The sequence below is a fragment of the Synchiropus splendidus genome, chromosome 11, assembly GCF_027744825.2.
Source record: "Synchiropus splendidus isolate RoL2022-P1 chromosome 11, RoL_Sspl_1.0, whole genome shotgun sequence".
Classification (NCBI taxonomy): Eukaryota; Metazoa; Chordata; class Actinopteri; order Syngnathiformes; family Callionymidae; genus Synchiropus; species Synchiropus splendidus.
This window is the reverse complement of record NC_071344.1, coordinates 2,272,231-2,291,162: the sequence shown is the minus strand read 5'-3', so window position 1 is coordinate 2,291,162 and position 18,932 is coordinate 2,272,231. Positions and strand designations below refer to the sequence as shown.

The window sequence follows — 18,932 nt, the reverse complement described above, 5'->3', positions numbered from 1 at the left end:
TGTAGATTAAATCACAGAGTCAAAAGAAACACCAAAAAAAATGTTATGTTTTTATTTTTTTATTGCAAATTATGAAGCTACATACAGTAAGGGCGAGCACGCTCGCCGCAGTAGACCTGAGAATTACTGACATTCACATCACCACACTTGCACTCAAGTCTGGCCTCGCTGCATCCAGTTTGGAGGATCTTTGGCTTGTTCGTACTTGCCTCGATTGTTTTAACCTTGCTAGATTTAGCAATGCTAAATAAGTCTGGATTATATAGTTGAGCTGAAACTCGCTGCAGGAACAGGAATACAACAGTTAGCAACTTTTCATCACCATTATATTCATTACTGTCGTCTTCAACACTCCAACACTCAGTGAAATCGTGTGACACAGGTTCATTGACAGGAAGTCCTACGCCAGTGGGTCCTGCAGTGGCAGTGTGCAGCCTGAAGAGGCACCATACTCGTGAGCAGGGTCCACAAATGGTGAGCTCAGATCCTTCAAGGTGTAAGGCCGCATTCTTTCAGTCTGCCTTCTTAATGAAGATCTGTGAATCGACAGAAGTGACAATGAACTTCACCCGAGGAACCTTTTCACACTGTAAATGAATAACTCTTATATAAACTGAATAAACTCTTGATAGATGTGTTCATAATAGCAGGCTGCAGTTGACTGACAAGTCACCACAACACTTGGTCTTAACCTGTATATACAGTAAGTAACACATAGTGTACCAGGACCATTACCACCTAGGAGGTTATGTGATTGTCGCAGTTTGTCTGTTCACAAACACAAAAACAGACCTCCAATACGAGAGCAGGAGCTTGGCTGAAGCGCCCTACACAGTGAGTGACAAATTTGTCAATAGCTGTTGGTAATTAAGAAGCAGAACACAAAGTGCAGTGTTGTAGTGTCTTGTTGTTGTTTCAGAGGCGCAGAGCAAGTCTCTAGTGTCACGCTTACCTCGCTGAGGACCACCCAGACAGGCGAGTCTGCCACGATGGTGAGTCTCAAGGCCTCTAGAGGCCCGAAAGCTGGGTCCAGCGCTGCCTCCGCAATCCCATTTTGAAACCATCCTGAAAGACAACGAACAACCTCTGCCTCAAGCCTCATAAACAAAGAGCTTCTTGAAAGCAGTGAGGTGGAACTGACCCACTCGGTAGAAGCCATCCTCTGTCCTCTTGAACTGCACTCGGTCACTGGCATCAGTGAGAGACTCTTTGTCTGAAGGAACATTCTGCAACAGGGAAAACACATTGCCTCGCCTTGTTGTCTCTGTTAGTGACTATCCCCATCACATGAGCCTGCTCGGGGGAAAGTTGCTAGGCAACTCACATCGAAGGGAAGAACCTCCACCGACGTGTTGGACAATGTGTCCCTCGGATGTTCTGTGTTTCCACTCCGAAAGAAAAACCTAATCAAGACAGATAGATAAAGCAAAAGGCATCACAGTGGTCAGCCTGGCGGCATCTGGCCTCACCTCTGGACGCGGACAGGAGTGAAGAATCGGATTCTGATGAAGTCCCCAGCCTCTGGGGTAAAGGCCCAGAAAAAGTCCTGGCCCAGGTAGGCCTTGTCCAGGGTAAAGTGTTGGTATGTTTTCAGACTTGTGGTCAGTTCAGCCGGAGGATTGGAGTGACCTGCCCGAAGGGTTCGCCTTCCAAAGTCTTTGTCCTGGGACAGTCAGGTGGTTCAGAAGAACCAATGGTAACCAGAACACAATGGGTTTTGCACTCACAACCTACTTACCTGCAGTCTCTGAAGCTTTCCCGCCAAAGAGGAGTGTGTCCCAACATGTTGAAACAAGGAAGGTTTGAACCGAATCCTCAGGTTGGACTTTTGACGGTCGCAGTGTTTCTGTGACACAGCAGCACAAAGGCTCACATACAAGTGGGCATGTACAGTCTGGGAGCACGAGTCCAGGTCAGGAGGCCTAGTTCTGGTGAAACTCACCGCATCCTTCTCAGGGTTGCAGACTTTAACCCACATCAGGTGGTCCAGCAGCCAGTCAACAGGTTTTTCTCTGAAGAACATCAGGACGAAGTGGACCACCAGAGACAGGTCTGCAGACTTGAACATCTTCCCTGGTAACAAACGCATTCATATGTGAGAGTGAGAATGCAAGGTTGTGAAACGTGTAAGAGGGTGAAATAATCCAGTGTTTTTCAACCGGTGTTCCATGGGAAATGATCCAGTTTCACCCAATTTGATTAGGAGATTAGATAGATTCGGTCACATTCTTTCTATGCACTGTGGATCTATGCTGACGCTACTCGTCCATCATTCGCAGCGTAGTGTTGTGAGCAATGATCCTTTTCCCACGTAGTCACAACGCTTAGCTTTGAGTTGTTTTTAAACCTGACGTGTCTCTAACTTCACCACACATCTTCACTGTCTTCGCCACAAAGCAAAAGGCTAACGTCTCCCTTCAAAACTTCATTGACACTCCTTGACTGTCAAAGTTCGCTTCAAATGTTGTCTAAAAACTAAATGCAGAACCAAGTAAATGTGAAGAGAGATTAACTGTTGGGAAGCAAGCCTAAGCAAATAATGTTAAAGATATGTCTGGAAATTCCACCAAACTAGAATACAATCGGGCAGTTATTTCAAATAAATAAACAAATAAATCATGATGTACTTTTGCCATATTGTCCACCCCTTTCTGGAAACATTTTTAAACAAATAGGTTTTTGCAATTTGTTCATGCAAATACACCATGAGGATGAGGGAAAGTGAGCAAGGAGGAGATAATGTGACGTGAAAGTGTGTAAGAGAGTGAGAGAATGAGAAGGCAGGTGAGGAAATGCTAGGAGGGTGAGATAAGAGCACTCGGGTGAGGCAGGCCAGTGTGAGAGCACCAGGGTATGAGATGCCTGAAAGCAGAACTCACCTATAAATCCAAGCTGAGAAAATTCCAGAATCATCCAGTCATCCGTTGGTTGCTGAAGAGCAAAATTCTTCATGGTGGAGAGATAGTTGGGGCGAGCAACAATATCATCCTCCAGCTGCAACACACTGTCCATGAGCAAGTGCACAGTGAAACCCAGGCGTAATAGCAGTACCTGCACGTAGAAGGTTCCTCTGGATTGTGCAAACATCATTAGAAAGCAAAAGTCCAAGTTTTGCTTGGTTCTCCATCTGAAAGATAAATTGTCGTACTAGCAGAAGTGGAACAGCGTGGCAGCATTTGACATTTCAAGTTCAGCTGCACCTCACTCGCTCCTTCGAATCACCAAAAGATTCTTTGAGTCCTGAGAAGTCTGGATAGAAGTGGACAGAAGGTGATACGACTTCCAGGAGACCAGAAGCGATTTCTGCCGGGAACCTGAGACACATACCACCCCCAACATCACCAATGAGTTCAGTCATGTGACCGCAAGAATTGCAGATGAACTCACAGTCGCTTAAGTTGCTCAGCTACTGCGTTGGTGTAGTGCTGGTCCACCTGAACACACACACAGGTGTAAGAAACAGTCAGCTTGAGAAACATCAGCAGCACCTCAGCGATGAGAACAAGGATGATGCAGTCGTCCTTCTCTGCGATGCTAAGTTGTGACATCAGGGACATCAGAGTGTCGGTCAAGTAGGAGTGGACCTTCCGCTTGACACTGGGCACGCCCATCACAATGGAGACTGCAGACAGGTGGCTTAGTCAGAGTGTGGTCGTCTCACTTTGATCTCGCCGTGAGCCGCTGCTTGTCTCTCACCTCCACTCCGTCTCAGACCCAGGTGTACGGCTGGCTGGAGACTGTCCACCTGGTTCATCAGGTGGGGAAGATGATGAAAGATGGATGGGAGTTGGAGGACATTCTTACTACTGGTGTCCCACAACCTGAGCCTGGTGTCTTCTGTGAACCAGAGCCAGGGCAGACAGACGGCATGAGACACACTTCACAGCAAGAGCACAATGTTGGACACTGACCAGAGAGACTCGCCCACGTCCGATTCAGATCCCTCAGAGCCTGCCTCTCTGCAACAGCTTTCTTGATCTCGTCCAGAACCAAGTTGAGTTCTTTGGAGCGTCGCAAATTCTCCTCCTCTGCTGATCGAAGTCGCTCCCTGAGGATCAAGAACTCCGGCTGACTCACGTCACCTGCGCCACCTGAAAAACAACAACCAAAAAACACGTTAGTGACGGAACACTCGGCCGTTCAGCGCTCTAATGCAGTAATGTAGCAGCACATCCACGGCTATAAACAGAGCTAGGACAGTCACGTGATGGAACTCAGTTTTCAGACAACAAAAAGCGCTCTCGGCGTGACGTCATCGGCTTCACCTCATTGAGCATCATCTCTTGTCAGTGACGTGTGGACAAATTCCAAACGGGAGTAGTGACATGAGGTGACAACGGCTCACCAGCATCAGCACCATTACCCCCGCCCTCCGCCCCCCCACAGACGCCGATACGTCGGCTCGTTGCTCGGCGGCGGCCCGCGGGTCGCTCTCACCTCTGAGCCAGGACAGAGACAGAAGTCCACACAGACCGAAGACCAGAAGCGACACGAAGGAGACATTGGTGAGCCTCATGTCCAGAGGACCGGGAGCATGACCACACCGAGAGATGAGGAGGCGGGGCCACGGAGGAGCGGGAGGGAGGGAGGGGGAGGTACAGGAAGGGAGGAGCGGGGCTGCTGCGCTACCCTCAACATCATTACAACCATTGCCGTCTTTACAAGGAGCCAATAATTTGCCATCATTGCCAGCCGTCATCACCCGCCCCTGTTACCAACATGTTAACCTCCGCTTCACCATCATCGCCTACTTTGTCATCGAAACTGGTTTCATCGCGTCTTAAAGGGCTTCAACGCCGCTCCATCTCCATCATCCTCTCCATCATGGTCATCATCAACCCAAACCCAAACTGCCCACCGGCATCTCCACGAGTTCACGGCTCTTTGGGCGGCTCTTGGATGATGAGGGATGTTGCTGGGCAACAAGTAGTGAAGTCATCACCGTCCTCGAGCAAGAAACCAGGGGACGAGGCGGAGACCGAGTAGGAGGAGTCAATCAGTGTCGCGGACTCAGAGGCGGAAGCAGCTCCAAGTTCCTGACGGTGGTCTTGTTTTGGTCTTGACCTGCCTGTACACACGGTTCCTGGAGCTCATTACCGGACCAAACGCCGTAGTTCCACCCCCGGCGGCGCTCAGCGCGCCGGTGTCGTCATCAGTGTCGGTTCTTTTCTCGCGATCAGAACCGTCGGCACAATGTCGACGTGCTCAGGAAAGTGGAAGAATTTCCGCACCCATCCCTCGTGAAAAAAAGGAATAGAACTTGGGATTTGGAGTTTCACGGAGTGAGATGGCGGAACCGAACACGGAACCTCTTAAAAACAGCCTCGATGCGCAGCAGAGCGAGCGTTTACGTGGACACCGGTTCCGAAGAGCAGCGCTTACGAAGCCCAGTTACTGTCACGGCTGCAGCGCCTTTATCTGGGGTCTGATCGGGTTCCAATGCGAAGGTACCAGGCGTGTGTGTGTTAGGTGACCTCTTTTGGGCATCTGTCAGAGCTGCACCGACCCTAGTTTACTTCTCTGTGTTCAGTGTGTAACTTCATGTCTCATGAAAAATGTCTGAAGACTCAAGGATCCACGTGTCCAACTATGATGGCCTCATTGGTTAAGGTGAGACACACTGACCCTCATAGATGTCAACACCCAGTGACCCAGACTTCAGCCAGTCCCCTCCCTCTGTTCCAGGTCCCTGTGTCGCACTGCTTTGGCCTGTCCTGCCACAGGAAAGGTTTCTGTTCCGTCTGCAGGAAACAGATAGAGGAAAAAGCTGCTCTACGCTGTGAAGGTTTGCCTTCATTGCTGACGTCATCACAACATCTACTTGCAGTTCACCTGTTGCTGAGTCTCTTTGTGTTTCAGTGTGTGAGCTCCATGTTCATATTGACTGTGTAGCCTTCAGTGTTGCTGACTGTCGCGAGTGTCATCTGGACAAAACCCTGCTTCAGGTATGTATGTGCCATGGTGCACAAGAGACTGTGCATGTGTGTCCTCACACGAGTGTGTTGCAGAGGTCACCCCTGCTTCATCACTGGCGAGAGGGGAACTTGGGCCCAGATGCACGCTGCAGTGTATGCAAGCGCTCTTGTGGCTCCGGTGAGGTTCCGACTGGAACCAGCTGTGAGTGGTGTGGGATCAAGGTGAGTATATTCTCCATGAACCGGACATTGGTTTTCCCTAGAGCACAGCCGATGGGAGTAAGTGTGTGTTTGTGTCGTAGGCCCACTCTGCGTGTGCCCCTCATCTGGCCCCGGAGTGCACCTTGGGCCAGCTTCACAGCATGATCCTCCCTCCCGACTGTGTTTACCTGAAATCGTTGACCTTCACCCCAAACCAGACATACAGAATCCTGGAACCAGGTACACACACACACATACTTTTATCCTTATAAGGACCTCACATTGCCATAACACTTTCCCCAGCTTCTCACTAAACCTAACCATCCAAAACACATGGCTCACATGAACCAGGACTCTGAACCAAACTGAAACCCAATCATAATGACCCAGCTATTTTGAGGCCCTCATTCTCAAAGGCCTAACCTTGTGGGGTCCAGCAAAAGGTAGCGTTTTCCCCAAAATTGGTCTCCCTGTAAACCTAACCATCTAAAACAAATGGCTGAACTTAACCTTTACTCTTAATAAAAATCTAAAACCCAATTATAGTCCCATAATATAATTATAAACCAGTTATTTTGTAGTTTTAACCCTCAAAGTGAGGCTTCACAAAGTGAGGACTGGCCAAAATGCCCTCACTATGTTGATAAAAAAACTCATACAGTTTCTCATGAAGATAGAAGTACAAGTACACTCACACACACACACACTCACTCACTAACTCACTCACTCACTCACTCAACTGTGCCCTTTCCGTTTCATCAGTCAACGCATTTGATGTGTGTCCTCGGGAGATGGGCCCAGACGTTCGCACTGCCTCAGGTTTGTCGTATGTCAATTACTGCTTAAGCTGGAAGAGGTTGTGACCTTGACAGGAAGCGTTTCTTGATTGGACAGTGAGCGACTCTGTCAAGGTATTTGACGGCAATGATGCACTGAGACGTGGAGACTTCCGGCTAGTGCCAGTGTCCAAGACAACCCGGCTCCAGGAGCTGCTGGTAGGAATTGTCCTTGTGTTTGAATCTTTATTGACAACATGGTTGGTCATCCGTTCACTCTCTCTGCAGGAGGCTGCACTCCAGGTTTTCTACCTGCCCTGCGACCAACAGAGCTATGAGCTGGAGGCGCTGGATAACAATGTCCAGAGTGGTTTTGCAGGAGGAGCCTGGCTGCTGAGATTCAGAGGACCGGACAGCACTATCCGGGTTAATCTGGACTGGGCCGGGTCAGAGACTGTCAAAAAGAAGTATGTGAAGACGGTCCCAAGCTAAATCTGGGTCGTCTTTCTATCACAGGTCTTGGCAAATGTTCAACTGCAGAATTTCAGCAGACAGTACAACAGAATCGGTCCTGGCTGACACCCTGGCTCACCTGCACACTGAGGTACTACTTGTTACTTCTGTGGGGGCGCAGCTGGGATGGGGGGATTCTACATCTGTACACTGTGATATCACTGTGAAGTGTGTGTTTTGCAGAGCCAGTCAGTTTCCAACTTCCAGCTCCAAGAGGTTTATGTCAATGGTAGACAAGGTTCGATGAAGTCTCTTCTCTTCACATTTTTGTTGACTCAAATGATCTGCACATAGTGAATTCAGTCTACTCTCTATCTTCTCAGTCCAGACGCAGATCTTGGCTCATGGGCAGAACATAGCGGAGAAACTTCAACAGATCAGAGCGGTATGCTTCCTTTGCCAGCTTATGCTTGCTAAATTAGAATAGATTCAATAGTTGTGCATGTCAGCTTGTGCTAACCTCGGCTGAGAGGTGGCTGCAATTCCATGTCCTCGCGAAATGTCTCTCTTCTGAGGTGGAGTGACTTAGTCCTGACACCTGACTTTGACTTTGCTCTTCCTAACAATACTCATCTTCGTCCTCTTTATCCTCCCAGGAGTCTTTGCGGCGGATGAACCAAACCTGCTTTTACATCGCTAAGAAGCAGAACTTTTCAGTGGAGTCTGAGCTGCTGATCCGAGGCCTGCCCCTCCTGCTGGACAGAGAGCGCTACTGGGAGCTGCTCCAGAAGCACTTGAGCCCAGACAGTGAGTCTAACAGAACCCCGGCAGGCAGGCATATATGACCATGTGATCATGATGACGCTCTTCTCTTTAGGTCGCCTGGTGAAGATGAGCAATGTGTATGCAGGTCAAGGTAAGCGCAGAAGATGAGCTGCTCCCCTTAACAGGCAGAGTTCATTTGTGTGTGTGTATGTTTATGTGTCTCTTATCAGGGGAGGTGGTTCTGCTGGTCTCCTGTGGCTTAGAAGCACATAGAATCTTTACGTTAACTGGATCCACAAGAGTAGAGAAACAGAGTCTCACATCGCTCGTCGTCCCAAAGATTATGGTAAGAGTTCGGCAACAGCTGAAGACAGTTGGTAGTAACGTGGCGCTGGTTCTACTTCCCTGTCTTCATGTCCCCTTTAGCACCAGAACCTGGACCAGGACAGCAGTCCCCTGCTGGTCTTTGTCAACCAAAAATCTGGAGGCCTGAAAGGGTCAGAACTTCTGTATAAGTTCAGGAAACTTCTGAATCCTCATCAAGTGATTGACCTGTGCAACTGCGGATGCTTGATAGGGTAATGACACTGATGAAGGTGATGCTGGTGAGGACGATGATGGCGATTGTTTTCATGTCTTGTAGGTTTCACATATTCCGGGAGCTGCCATCATTCAGGGTTCTGGTGTGCGGCGGCGATGGTACCGTGGGCTGGGTCCTTGGTGTTCTGGAAGCAGTCCGAAACAAACTTTTGTGCCGCGATCCAGCCTTTGGAATCTTGCCGCTCGGAACAGGTTTTTGTGTTTTAATGTTCCTCAAGCTTAAGCGTCATCTTTTGTGGATCAGCTGGTGCAGGGACATCACTTTCGGCTCCACTGCCCACAGGTAATGACCTGGCGCGGATACTGGGCTGGGGCTCCGGTTACTCGGGGGAGGATCTTGCTCTATACCTGAGCTGTATGAATGAAGCGGAGGAAGTTCTGATGGACCGCTGGACCATCCTGTTGGACAGTCCAGACCAACCACCCAAGGTCTGCTGTGTGTTCTGACCTGTTGCGTGTTCTGACTCTGTTTGTGTTCCGACCCAACAGTGTGTTCTGACTGGTATGTGTTCTGACATGGATGTATCTTTTGACCCGGCAGTGTGTTCTGACAACCCTCTGTCTGTTTACTTTTTCCTCAGATCGTCCATATGAATAACTACTTTGGTCTTGGGATTGATGCTGAGCTCAGTCTGGACTTCCACTTGGCAAGAGAGGACGAGCCTGGCAAGTTCACCAGCAGGTACTGGTCCAACTGTGCAAATGGGTGAAAGGTCAGGCGATACTGATGCTTCATGTACCCTACAGTTTCCACAACAAAGGTGTGTATGTGAAAGTAGGTCTGCAGAAGATCACCGCCACCCGGAGTCTTCACAGACATCTGGCGGTCCAGGTCGATGGTCAGAACCTTCTGCTGCCGAACATTGAGGGTCTGATCTTCCTCAACATCCCGAGGTATCCAAGTCTGGCATGAGCTTCCACACATTCATGCATCTATGATGTACCTGTGTGTTCATGTGTGCAGTTGGGGTTCTGGTGCTGACCTCTGGGGGTCAGAGGTTGATAGCTCCTATCGAGAACCGAGCATTGCTGATGGACTCCTGGAGGTTGTTGGTGTGACTGGAGTGGTTCACATGGTGAGGAACACGCTCTGTGAGACACCTTTATTACTGCCGTCTGAACACTGGTCTTGTGCTCAGGGCCAGGTCCAGGGCGGCCTCCGGTCGGGAATCCGTCTTGCTCAGGGCAGCTACATCAGGCTGAGTCTTAGTAAGGCCACTGCCGTCCAGGTGGATGGTGAGCCGTGGATCCAGCAGCCTGGGGACATCATCGTCTCTGCAGCTGGGCCCAAGGTACAAGTCTTGGGTCTCACCAAGCCAGGGCTGCTCTTCCTTCTCAAATGACCTTCTTTGGATGCTTGTGTCATGCTCAGGTTCGCATGCTGAGGAAGGGCATGGGCAGAAAAAACTGAGCGGTTTCATGAACAACACAACACGTGTGGGTGGAACCCCATAACCTCTGTCACGCTTGGACCTCACATTACCGTCGCAACCGCGACAAAGACTGAACCAAGCAGACAACAAAGTCATGGGCAGCGACACAAAGGTAGGACGTGAAACAAGATGACGTCCTCGGCACAACAGAATCGGACCATCCCTACAGCGTGCTCAGAGAAAATGAGATTCCTGTGATCGTTCGTTCCCAAGACTAAACTTCCTTATATCTCCATGACACCTGCAGGAGACATGATCACCTGCTGAAGCTGACCTGATGTAATGTTGTCATGAAGGCTATTGTGTATTGTGCAACCTTTGTCACTGTTCGAATAGCAGAAATGCTGTGTTTGTAACCAAGCAGTGAGTGGACGCAGCTGCAGTTGTCTTTGTTAATGTTCCAGTCACAACGCCGTTAGACGTCTAACCAGACTCCTCCGAACGCTAACAAGTCCACAATTGCTCATGCTGAGTTTAGCATTAGACGTGGAACTGAATGTTACAAATCCCTGTGAGTGCCTCGTAGCTGTTGTGAGAATCATCCTGTTGTTTCAACTGAAGAAAACAGCAGCAAAGGTGACCGGAAGGAGCAGCACGTCTCTTCTGCTGCGTCCGCTTGGTCATTTTATTGATATTTGATAACAAGTAAACACAATTTTTTGTTTGGTTTTTATCTCAATCACGTCATTCCTTGGAACAAGTGGCGAAACAATTGACAGTAAGTAACAACCAATGAAGGTACATGGTCCCATCCAAAGCCTGTAGTCGCTACCTCTTGACAGCTAGATTAACAGACTGCTAGTTGGCTCGGAGACTGACGTCGCGCGATGTGTTTCAGAAATAGTTTTAGCACATGCAGAGTCCAACGTGCCGCCTCCGCAGCTTCACTGACTGGTGTTCATGTTCCGGCTCGAGCGGCTGTTGAGAACTTTGTTAAAAAGATTTTCTGAAAAACAAGATGGAAAATTCATTCAAACATTCCATCAGGGTTAAGAGCAGAGGGTGAGCCGGACTGGCTGCGGTCATCATTCACTTGTCACTTCCAGGTTCCATTTGGCATCCAGAGGCTGCTTTTCTTCAAGAGAAGGTTAATAATGAGATGAACTCACCGTCACGGAAGCTTCTGGAGTCCAGCTGTGGAAGAGAAGGAGGCCATTTCAAAGTTTCATTTGAGCTCTGCGAGGGCTGTGTGTGGTGGCACTCACTCTGCTGGCAGCACCGGCCGGTCCGTCTGATTGTTCTCGGTCCTTCACAACTTGGGGAAGCACAGTTTCTGTTTGTAACAGTTCAGCGAGCAGTTATCACTAAAAGTCACTGGACTCACAGACAGGCTTGACGATTTTGTTGACGGCGTGAACGACTCCATTTGTCGCCATCAGATCAGCATCCACCACCGGAATCCTGTTCACGTGGACGGTGTAGTTTCTCTGCAAAGAAATCTCATCGTCCTTTCAAGTCCCCGACCGTGAGGTCACTCATTCGTGAGACCTAACTTACCACCCCCAGCTCCAACTTCTCCCCCTGCAAAGGTTTGACCCTGGTGTGAGAGCTCACACCCCCACTCACCAAGAGCCCCTCCCCCAGGTGATACCTGAGCACTGCGGACAGCTCTTGCTGGTTACCTGCACCAAACAAATGGATATAAAAGGTCGATCGAAGGCCTCCTTTACATAGAGCTTCAAAATATTCTCGATATTGTTTACAAATACTTGGTTTGAGTGTTTGTTCAAGCGCTCCCTGTCGGCTTAACTCACCCATCAGTTTGCTGAGTTCTTCTGGAGGCAGAGCACTGAAAGCATCATTTGTAGGGGCAAAGAAGGTCAGCACCCCCTCCTGGTTGAGTAGCTCCGTCATTCCTGCAGTTTGGATCGCTCCTACTAGCAGACTGAAATAAAAGGACACTTTTATAACTTGCTACCGACACTCCTCAAGTTGCGACGACTGACCTGAAGCGGTCGTCTGACTTCACAACGTCCATGATGGTCCCCATCGGTGGCGTCAGGACTTTGTCCACAGTGAACATGGTGCCGTAGCGACCCACTTTGTCATGAGCCGCGATGCACGCGTTCTCAATGCACAAGTTCTGCGAGGGACATGCGACTGTGTTTAGGCTGACAACCGTGACAACAAAAACCAAAACCACTGACTCACATTTCTGTAGACAAAGACTCGGAGCTTGACACCATCGAGGGACTCCAGTTCCTGCAGGTGGTACAGCGACTTGGAAGAGAGCTGTTGCTTCAACAGGTGGTTCTTCATCACAGCCACCATGTCTGATGTCGTCACTACACTTCCTGTTACATATGTCACCACGTCACTTAGCGTCTATAGCAGGGGTCACCAACCTTTTAGCAACCGGGAGCTATTGGTTCAGTACACACTTCAGAAATCACGACGGATGATAAATGACATTCCTCTCAAATACTTGTCTTATTGCTGAGTTTCCACAATAACTACAAAAAAGTCAAACATAAGAAGGTGGTTATTATATGAAAATTATTATTATTATTTAACGGCCCATTGGCTACTCCCTTGGTCTCTGCCTGGTGCCCGAGGGCACCATGTTGCTGAGCCCTGGTCTAAAGTTTCGCTGAGTTTTATTGCCTACCTTTAAAAGCTTCATCAAGCGGTGCCAGCATGGTTATTGCCTCAGACCCCTTCAGGTGAGGGCTGAGTCCGGCCTCTACAAACATCCTGGTGGCAGTGGACACAGAGGAACCTTCGGCCAGCTCAAGGAGAGTCTTTGCTGGGAAAAAAACAAAACTCTCTTTCCACTTTATCTTTGCACCGATAGCTTCCTGTAATGAGTGATGCAGTTTTCTCGGGATGTATGAACCAGTCTGTTACCTGAGTCTGGAATGAGCAGCTGGTTGATGTAGTGGACCACTCCGTTGGTTCCCAGATGGTCCTTCGTGGTGACAATGCTGTGTCCGTTGAGCGTCAGCTTATCACTGTCACAGCCGACCTCCAGCACCGACCCCTGTAAAGTCTCCAGCGCCGTGCTTGACACAATGGACTCAGCACAGTGCATCTGCTTCAGCATGTGGTAGTTGAGCAGGTCTGAGGAGACAAATCTGGATTAGTCATGGAGAAAGCGGATACAGTGGCATTTGCTAAGGTGAGGCCAACCAAAACCCATCCCTGTATGGTCACCTTTCAGTGCCACAGGATCGCCCAGGATCCTGGTCAGCGTCTCCTGAGGCATCTTCTCGAAGGCTTCGTTGGTCGGTGCAAAGACAGTCAACGGCCCAGGACCTTCCAGAACGGAGTTCAGCCCGGCCGCTGCAATAGCCGTCTGCAAACGGACGATAACGTCAAGAAGGTCGCGGTTACCTGAACAACACGCTGACAAGCGATGGCCTCACACGCAGGGTCTCCAGGTCGTCGTCAGTGTCGATGATGCTGTGCACATCGTTGGAGACAGCAGTAATGACTCGGTCCACCAGGTGCACAATACCATTGGTGGCGTGTTGGTCAGGTTTGATGAGACGAGCACAGTTTACTGTGACAATCTAAGACAGCATGAAGAAATCATCTGTAGGGGTCACGGTTTCCATTCACTGGTGACGCCTGCTCACCCCATTAGAGTAGTGGTGCACGTGCACGTCCAGGTCTTGGTACATGGAGGTGAAAGTGGCGCCGTGTTTGAGCTCCTCGGACGTCAGTCGGCGGTTCACCATGTGGTAGTGGAGCGCATTCAGGAGCTCAATGTTCACGTTGCTGACCAAAGCATCCAAGATTTCCTGCATAGACACACGGTCTATTCAGCTTTGAGTTGTGTGTGTGCACGTGCGCCAGTGCATGAGAGACTCTCACCATGGGCAGGGCGGCCCAGGCCTCGTTACTGGGAGCAAAGAATGTGAAGCTCCCCGGTCCTTCAATCTCCTCCCTCAGCTTTGCTCGCTCGGTGTACATCTGTGTTGTTGTTGCGCCGATGGCCGACAAAGTGCTGAAGATGTTGACAAGAGGGAGCGCTGCACACAGACGGACAGCACTGTCTGAAGCATTCCAGCAGGGCCATGTTTATTGCTGCTGTGCATGAGGGTGTACCTGCAGGGCAGCCCTTCTCCCCAGGAATCCTCTCGTAACCGGGACAGCACTCGTACGTGATCACACTGCACAGACATGGACACCAAGATAACTGACTGCAAATGGGGGTTGAACTCATCATAGTGGGTCCGGTTCTGAGCTCCAGAGGGGTTTTATTGCTGGTCTGAATGGAGACTTCATGACTTCCTGTGAATTTTCAACATCACACGTAAACACAGACACATTTGGAGGATGAAGTTTGTGTTTTAAGCATGTTGTTTTACGGTCCACATTCCAGCCTGATCCAAAGACTCTGCGGTCCAGTGAAGGGTAAGAGCCCCTTCCAGAGCTGAGAACTGTCTGACCTTAATGCCGACATGGGGACCTGACACCTTGGTGGAGATGACCCTGTGTGGCTGTGTGTGTATTTGAGTTGCCTTGATTCTTAACGACTGTTGACCTGTGAGCCTTGAGAAGATCCCCTCTGAAACAGTTTCACAAAGACCAGAGTGTGTGCATGCGCACTCACGTGGGCTGGCTGCAGATCTTACGATGGTACCACTGCTTACAGTTGGTGAAATACTTCCTGTCAGTTCCTCTGATCTGCTGCATCGCACAAACATTGGGCCTGAAACACAGAAAGTTGACAAGCATGAAAAAAATTATTCATTCATTAATTAAAAAAAATGTATATAACGTATGAACGTATGACTTTGTGGGGACATTTGGCTGGACCATTGGCATTATGTATTATGGCAATGAGAAACCTCACAATGTCCCCACAAGGACAGAAATACAAGTGTGTGTCTTCTTGTTCTTGATCCTGTATGAGTTTTTAATCAACAGAGTGAGGACACATTGGCAGGTCCTCTCCTTGTCAAGGCTCATTTTGAGGCTTAAAACTACAAAATAGCTTAGTTATTATAATTGGGTTTTAGTTTGGGGGAGAGGTCCCCACTAAGGAGACAGTCCTCACTAAGATAGGAAGACAAACGCGTGTGTGGGCGCAGGATTGGTGTGTCTAGTCTTGTATGGACCCATTTGGGGAAAACATCACCTTGTGTTGAAGGTTATGCCAGGGTTTTTGGGGTGAAAACATCAAAATAACGAGGTCATTACAATTATAGGTCATTACAAAAAGAGTCCTGGTTAAGGTTAGCCATGTGTTTTTGGATGGTTAGGTTTAGGGGGAGAGGCTGGGGAAAGGGTAATGCCAATGACAAACCTGCAAAGGTCCTTACAAGAATAGGAATACAAGAATGTGTGTGTGATGATCGGCGCTCAGAGCGTTTTGTGCGTCTGTTTAGTTCACATCAACACATTTTTCTGGTGGATGGAAACTTGGTGGGTTGGAGCCAGAGCTCCGGTCTAGTACCTCATTCCTTCCTCGGAAATTAAACCATTAACTCTCTCTCAGTCTGGCACACGCACACGCGCGCGCGCAGCCAAATATTGTCGGTCCCATCTGACCGAGCTCTTCCGTTGGCGCGGTACCAGAGGTTCTGACGCAAACATTTCAGTACGCGATATTGGAATAGATGCCTGTTTTAGCCGTTCATTTACATTGCGTATGAGTTCGTGCATTTTAAAAAGATTTTTGCCGCGCTCGAACGGTTTTTGCCCAGAGCGTCTTCTCTGACGTCACATCATAGCAGAAAAGCAGCGAAGTTCTGCTTTGATTTGGAGGAACTCACCCTTGAGCTCGTCCTCGGATCCGGCTGTGCTGCAGCACGGCCTGGTATGGTGACCGAGCCGCGCACACGGACCCCACCAGAACCACCACCGCGACCAGAGCAGACGAGTTCATCTTCAGCGCCGCAGAGGAGACTCGACAGAAGTTTGAAGAAGTTTCTCCCCATCAGCAGCAGCAGCAGGAGGGGAGGAGGAGTTGGCGGAGGAAGAGGAGGAGCAAGAGCGGAGCGAGGGGGATGAAGGAGTGAACCGAGGTGAAGGGGGAGGAAGGGGGTGTGTCTGTGGAGGTGAGCAGCTCACGGCGGTTTGTACGTTTTAGCCGTGAAGATAGTCACTCTGTCACTGTGACGGTTGTGCTCGGGTTTTCCGTCTATCATCAAAGCATTTTGCTTTTCCTCCCTCAGTTGAATGATACTGAATGTTGATGAACAAAATTGTCTGAGGAGGCAATGGACGGACTGAGTTCAGGACCGTTGAGGACATTGATACCCCCCACACTTACTCAAGGAGCGGAGTGTGAGGTACCACCTACCAGAGTGATCCAACACATACTGCCTTTGCCACAGAAAAGGCCTCTCACGGTCATATATAAGGACAAGAAAAACCTAAACAACATTGGGTGTTTTCAAGCAAATGGATCTGACACAGAAAGAGTCGAAACATTGCCTGCACTGCGTGCAATGTATCAGAAGCAATGTTATATACGTGCAATGAAAAGTAGATCAGATGTAATTTGAATGTATGAGAAGAGATTTAAATCAACATTCATATGTTTGCATTCAAAATTGTCATTCGGAATTGTCCAGGTTATTATTAATATTGTTTTATTGTTGTTCAGCTAAACGTCTGCGACAGAAAGACGAGGACAAGCTGGGAAATCTTATTTTATAAGACACATTGTATAGTCAAGTCACTGAAGTACATCAAGTTTCATGTGTCTATGGAGAAAATATGTGCTAAATATCACCTAATACGCTACTGGACCGAAGGTTCTCACTGAGAAAAAATTTGAATCCTGGTCTCTTCCGTCCCTCACCCTACGCATCTTAAGGCTGATCATGGCCTGATGGGGAGACAACACCCTCAGTTTGTGCCAGTATCAGAGGCAAGGTCCGCATCACTCTGAGAAGATGCTGAGGACAGCATTTTTTTTCATTTCCAATGTACGACCTTCCCCTCTGCACAACAGTGTGGGAATCTGGGAAGGCTTGTCACCTCTTCCCTCCTACTGAACATGATCCATGTTCTCAGTTTTCAGCACCTGCCGGTGGAGGGGGAGGGGGGCGGGAGTGTGGAAGGGTGTCACTCTGCAGGTGTATGTGTGTTCAGGTGAACACCAGTGGACTCTGGGCCGTTTCATTATGCCGGTCCAGATTCCGGACGACTCGGACTTCACCTCATTCAAGGAGCAATGCCTGAGTTTGGATGGTTGGGAGAGCCGGTACAGCCGGGGAGGGGTGACGGTCTGGTGCCTGCAGGAGGAGAGCCGGACACTCCAGAAGCTCAAGGTGAGACATGACATTTGGACCTGTTCCGAATATTCTTCGTCACCGGACTGTCCACTGAACTGTAGCCCTTATGATGTATAGAAAAAAGTTTAATTTTGTCCCCTGTATTTCTTTGAACACTTCAGAGAGATTGTCTCTGAGTCATTGAACTGGCCGTCAGGTGTGTGTTTGTGTCTCTGTCTGCTTGTCTCAGAACCAGATTTGGGAACTGTTGTTTCTTCCCTGCTCTGGTGGGACCAACAATTCCAGGTGACTTTGAGAAAGACATCTGAAATAGTGTGTGTCTTTGTGGAAAGAGTGATAAATGATTCAGGGCTGTCGGAGCAGCTGATCAAGTTTCTGCAGCAGTGGAAAACATGACCGGACGATCGTGCGCTCGCTCGGCGATGACATCATCATGTATGTGTGTGCGTGCCAGATGAGGATGGTGTGCAAAGGTGTGACGGCAGAGACGCTCTACGATGTCGTCCATGACACCAGCTACCGCAGGAAGTGGGACACCAACATGATAGACACCTATGACATCGGACGGCTGACGGTCAACACTGACGTGGGATACTACTCCTGTGAGGATCAGAAATCTCATCAATACTGTTGGATATTTAACCCAGCAGAACTGAGCGTAGAACTACTTCACGCTTCGTTCTGATTTCTGCTGTGCCACGATGGTGTTTGACCACGCCTGTGTGTCTGTACAGGGAAGTGTCCACCTCCACTGAAGAACCGAGACTTTGTCACCATGAGGTCTTGGCTTCCTCTGGGCAGCGACTATCTAATCATCAACTCCTCAGTCAAACACCCGGTGAGAAACAGAAGCTAAGTATGAAGCTGTTAACCTCTGTTCTTGCTTGTGAGTGAGCAACACAGGAGCTGTCACACCAGTGACATTTCCTTCTCTGACTGGATGCAGCAACACCCTCCAAGGAAGGACTTGGTACGAGCCGTGTCAGTGCTCACCGGGTACTTCATTCAATCTAATGGAGCCAACTGCTGCACCCTTTACTATCTCACTCAGGTGGACCCCAGAGGTGAGACGTCAGGTGGCTACAGACGTGTGCCCCCCCCTCTCCGCCCACTGACTTATGTTCCTTATGTGCAGGTTCCTTACCAAAGTGGGTGGTGAATCGAGTCTCGCAGTTTGTCGCGCCAAAGGTACCCAGTCTGTCTTGAACCATCTCAGCTTCTGGAGTTATCGGATCACATGTTTTGACACACATGCTTCCGTTCTCAGGCCATGAGGAAGATCTACAAGGCATCTCTGAAGTACCCGGAGTGGAAGAGGAAGCACAATCCTAGCCTGAAGCCGTGGTTGTACCCAGAGCAGAACACACTGCCGTGCGTCACTGCCGCTGAGCTCTCTGTGCAGCGGGCCGACTCCCTGGAAAACATCGACGAGAGCTCGGTTGGCGAGGACCGGGCCGCAGTGAGCGACGACGATGAGACGTAGTCATGGGAGCGCTCACACGTTGGAGTCCTGATCAGGGATCAACCCTTGACCGCTGGTGTCAGAAGGTCACTTCTGTGGGGTTTGCAGGCAGCATCTTCTCCTCCAGCTTCCAG

The 18,932-nt window shown here is 49.4% G+C and overlaps 4 protein-coding genes across 7 annotated transcripts; 2 read left to right on the top strand and 2 right to left on the bottom strand.

Moving 5' to 3' along the window:
- Positions 1 to 69: 69 nt before the first annotated feature.
- Positions 70 to 5,207, bottom strand: mgat4b (alpha-1,3-mannosyl-glycoprotein 4-beta-N-acetylglucosaminyltransferase B). Of its 3 annotated transcripts, none has more exons than XM_053879073.1 (15): positions 4,752 to 5,207; positions 3,912 to 4,091; positions 3,697 to 3,837; positions 3,489 to 3,622; positions 3,388 to 3,434; positions 3,201 to 3,314; positions 3,052 to 3,127; positions 2,880 to 2,994; positions 1,943 to 2,073; positions 1,739 to 1,846; positions 1,470 to 1,663; positions 1,325 to 1,403; positions 1,142 to 1,226; positions 953 to 1,065; positions 70 to 536 (listed from the first exon to the last, which is right to left on the bottom strand). In XM_053879073.1, exons 3-15 carry the CDS (start codon positions 3,752 to 3,754, stop codon positions 513 to 515), a joined length of 1,278 nt encoding a protein of 425 aa, XP_053735048.1. In that variant the 5' UTR covers positions 3,755 to 3,837; positions 3,912 to 4,091; positions 4,752 to 5,207; the 3' UTR covers positions 70 to 512. The 3 variants fall into 3 exon arrangements, with proteins under 3 accessions (XP_053735048.1, XP_053735049.1, XP_053735047.1); XM_053879074.1 differs by having other exon boundaries at positions 4,859 to 5,207; XM_053879072.1 differs by lacking the exon at positions 4,752 to 5,207 and adding an exon at positions 4,438 to 4,653.
- Positions 4,642 to 10,822, top strand: LOC128767207 (diacylglycerol kinase theta-like). Of its 2 annotated transcripts, XM_053879070.1 has the most exons (23): positions 4,643 to 5,447; positions 5,531 to 5,610; positions 5,686 to 5,785; positions 5,860 to 5,945; positions 6,009 to 6,137; positions 6,218 to 6,356; positions 6,879 to 6,935; positions 7,011 to 7,111; positions 7,181 to 7,338; positions 7,409 to 7,496; positions 7,589 to 7,643; positions 7,729 to 7,790; positions 8,002 to 8,152; positions 8,223 to 8,261; positions 8,341 to 8,456; positions 8,537 to 8,688; positions 8,754 to 8,902; positions 8,994 to 9,139; positions 9,292 to 9,392; positions 9,458 to 9,604; positions 9,675 to 9,786; positions 9,850 to 10,002; positions 10,083 to 10,822. In XM_053879070.1, the coding sequence occupies exons 1-23, from the start codon at positions 5,288 to 5,290 to the stop codon at positions 10,119 to 10,121; spliced, it is 2,520 nt and encodes an 839-aa protein (XP_053735045.1). In that variant the 5' UTR covers positions 4,643 to 5,287; the 3' UTR covers positions 10,122 to 10,822. The 2 variants fall into 2 exon arrangements, with proteins under 2 accessions (XP_053735044.1, XP_053735045.1); XM_053879069.1 differs by having other exon boundaries at positions 4,642 to 5,447; positions 5,860 to 6,137.
- Positions 10,693 to 16,057, bottom strand: tgfbi (transforming growth factor, beta-induced). The gene is made up of 17 exons (XM_053879071.1): positions 15,867 to 16,057; positions 14,702 to 14,800; positions 14,194 to 14,258; positions 13,960 to 14,117; positions 13,722 to 13,886; positions 13,509 to 13,655; positions 13,297 to 13,438; positions 12,991 to 13,203; positions 12,752 to 12,889; positions 12,295 to 12,437; positions 12,090 to 12,226; positions 11,898 to 12,028; positions 11,641 to 11,765; positions 11,468 to 11,570; positions 11,349 to 11,398; positions 11,253 to 11,277; positions 10,693 to 11,089 (listed from the first exon to the last, which is right to left on the bottom strand). The coding sequence occupies exons 1-17, from the start codon at positions 15,977 to 15,979 to the stop codon at positions 11,028 to 11,030; spliced, it is 2,016 nt and encodes a 671-aa protein (XP_053735046.1). The 5' UTR covers positions 15,980 to 16,057; the 3' UTR covers positions 10,693 to 11,027.
- Positions 15,867 to 18,848, top strand: stard15 (StAR-related lipid transfer (START) domain containing 15). The gene is made up of 7 exons (XM_053879075.1): positions 15,867 to 16,118; positions 17,194 to 17,372; positions 17,791 to 17,938; positions 18,071 to 18,174; positions 18,283 to 18,400; positions 18,472 to 18,524; positions 18,604 to 18,848. Exons 2-7 carry the CDS (start codon positions 17,226 to 17,228, stop codon positions 18,817 to 18,819), a joined length of 786 nt encoding a protein of 261 aa, XP_053735050.1. The 5' UTR covers positions 15,867 to 16,118; positions 17,194 to 17,225; the 3' UTR covers positions 18,820 to 18,848.
- Positions 18,849 to 18,932: the final 84 nt, after the last annotated feature.

Bases quoted from the DNA above. Each gene is read 5' to 3' on its own strand.
- mgat4b (XM_053879072.1), bottom strand. From the start codon at position 4,516: ATGAGGCTCACCAATGTCTCCTTCGTGTCGCTTCTGGTCTTCGGTCTG. The intron at 3,435-3,488 runs GTGCTGCTGATG...GTGTGTGTTCAG, and splicing joins TCCTTGTTCTCATCGCTGAG to GTGGACCAGCACTACACCAA. The intron at 1,664-1,738 runs GTAAGTAGGTTG...TGACTGTCCCAG, and splicing joins GAAAGCTTCAGAGACTGCAG to GACAAAGACTTTGGAAGGCG.
- LOC128767207 (XM_053879069.1), top strand. From the start codon at position 5,288: ATGGCGGAACCGAACACGGAACCTCTTAAAAACAGCCTCGATGCGCAG. The intron at 5,611-5,685 runs GTGAGACACACT...CCTCTGTTCCAG, and splicing joins TGATGGCCTCATTGGTTAAG to GTCCCTGTGTCGCACTGCTT. The intron at 5,786-5,859 runs GTTTGCCTTCAT...TTTGTGTTTCAG, and splicing joins AGCTGCTCTACGCTGTGAAG to TGTGTGAGCTCCATGTTCAT.
- tgfbi (XM_053879071.1), bottom strand. From the start codon at position 15,979: ATGAACTCGTCTGCTCTGGTCGCGGTGGTGGTTCTGGTGGGGTCCGTG. The intron at 13,887-13,959 runs GTGAGAGTCTCT...GTGTCTATGCAG, and splicing joins CCTGGGCCGCCCTGCCCATG to GAAATCTTGGATGCTTTGGT. The intron at 11,571-11,640 runs GTAAGTTAGGTC...ATTTCTTTGCAG, and splicing joins AGAAGTTGGAGCTGGGGGTG to AGAAACTACACCGTCCACGT.
- stard15 (XM_053879075.1), top strand. From the start codon at position 17,226: ATGCCGGTCCAGATTCCGGACGACTCGGACTTCACCTCATTCAAGGAG. The intron at 17,373-17,790 runs GTGAGACATGAC...TGTGCGTGCCAG, and splicing joins GGACACTCCAGAAGCTCAAG to ATGAGGATGGTGTGCAAAGG. The intron at 18,525-18,603 runs GTACCCAGTCTG...TTCCGTTCTCAG, and splicing joins CGCAGTTTGTCGCGCCAAAG to GCCATGAGGAAGATCTACAA.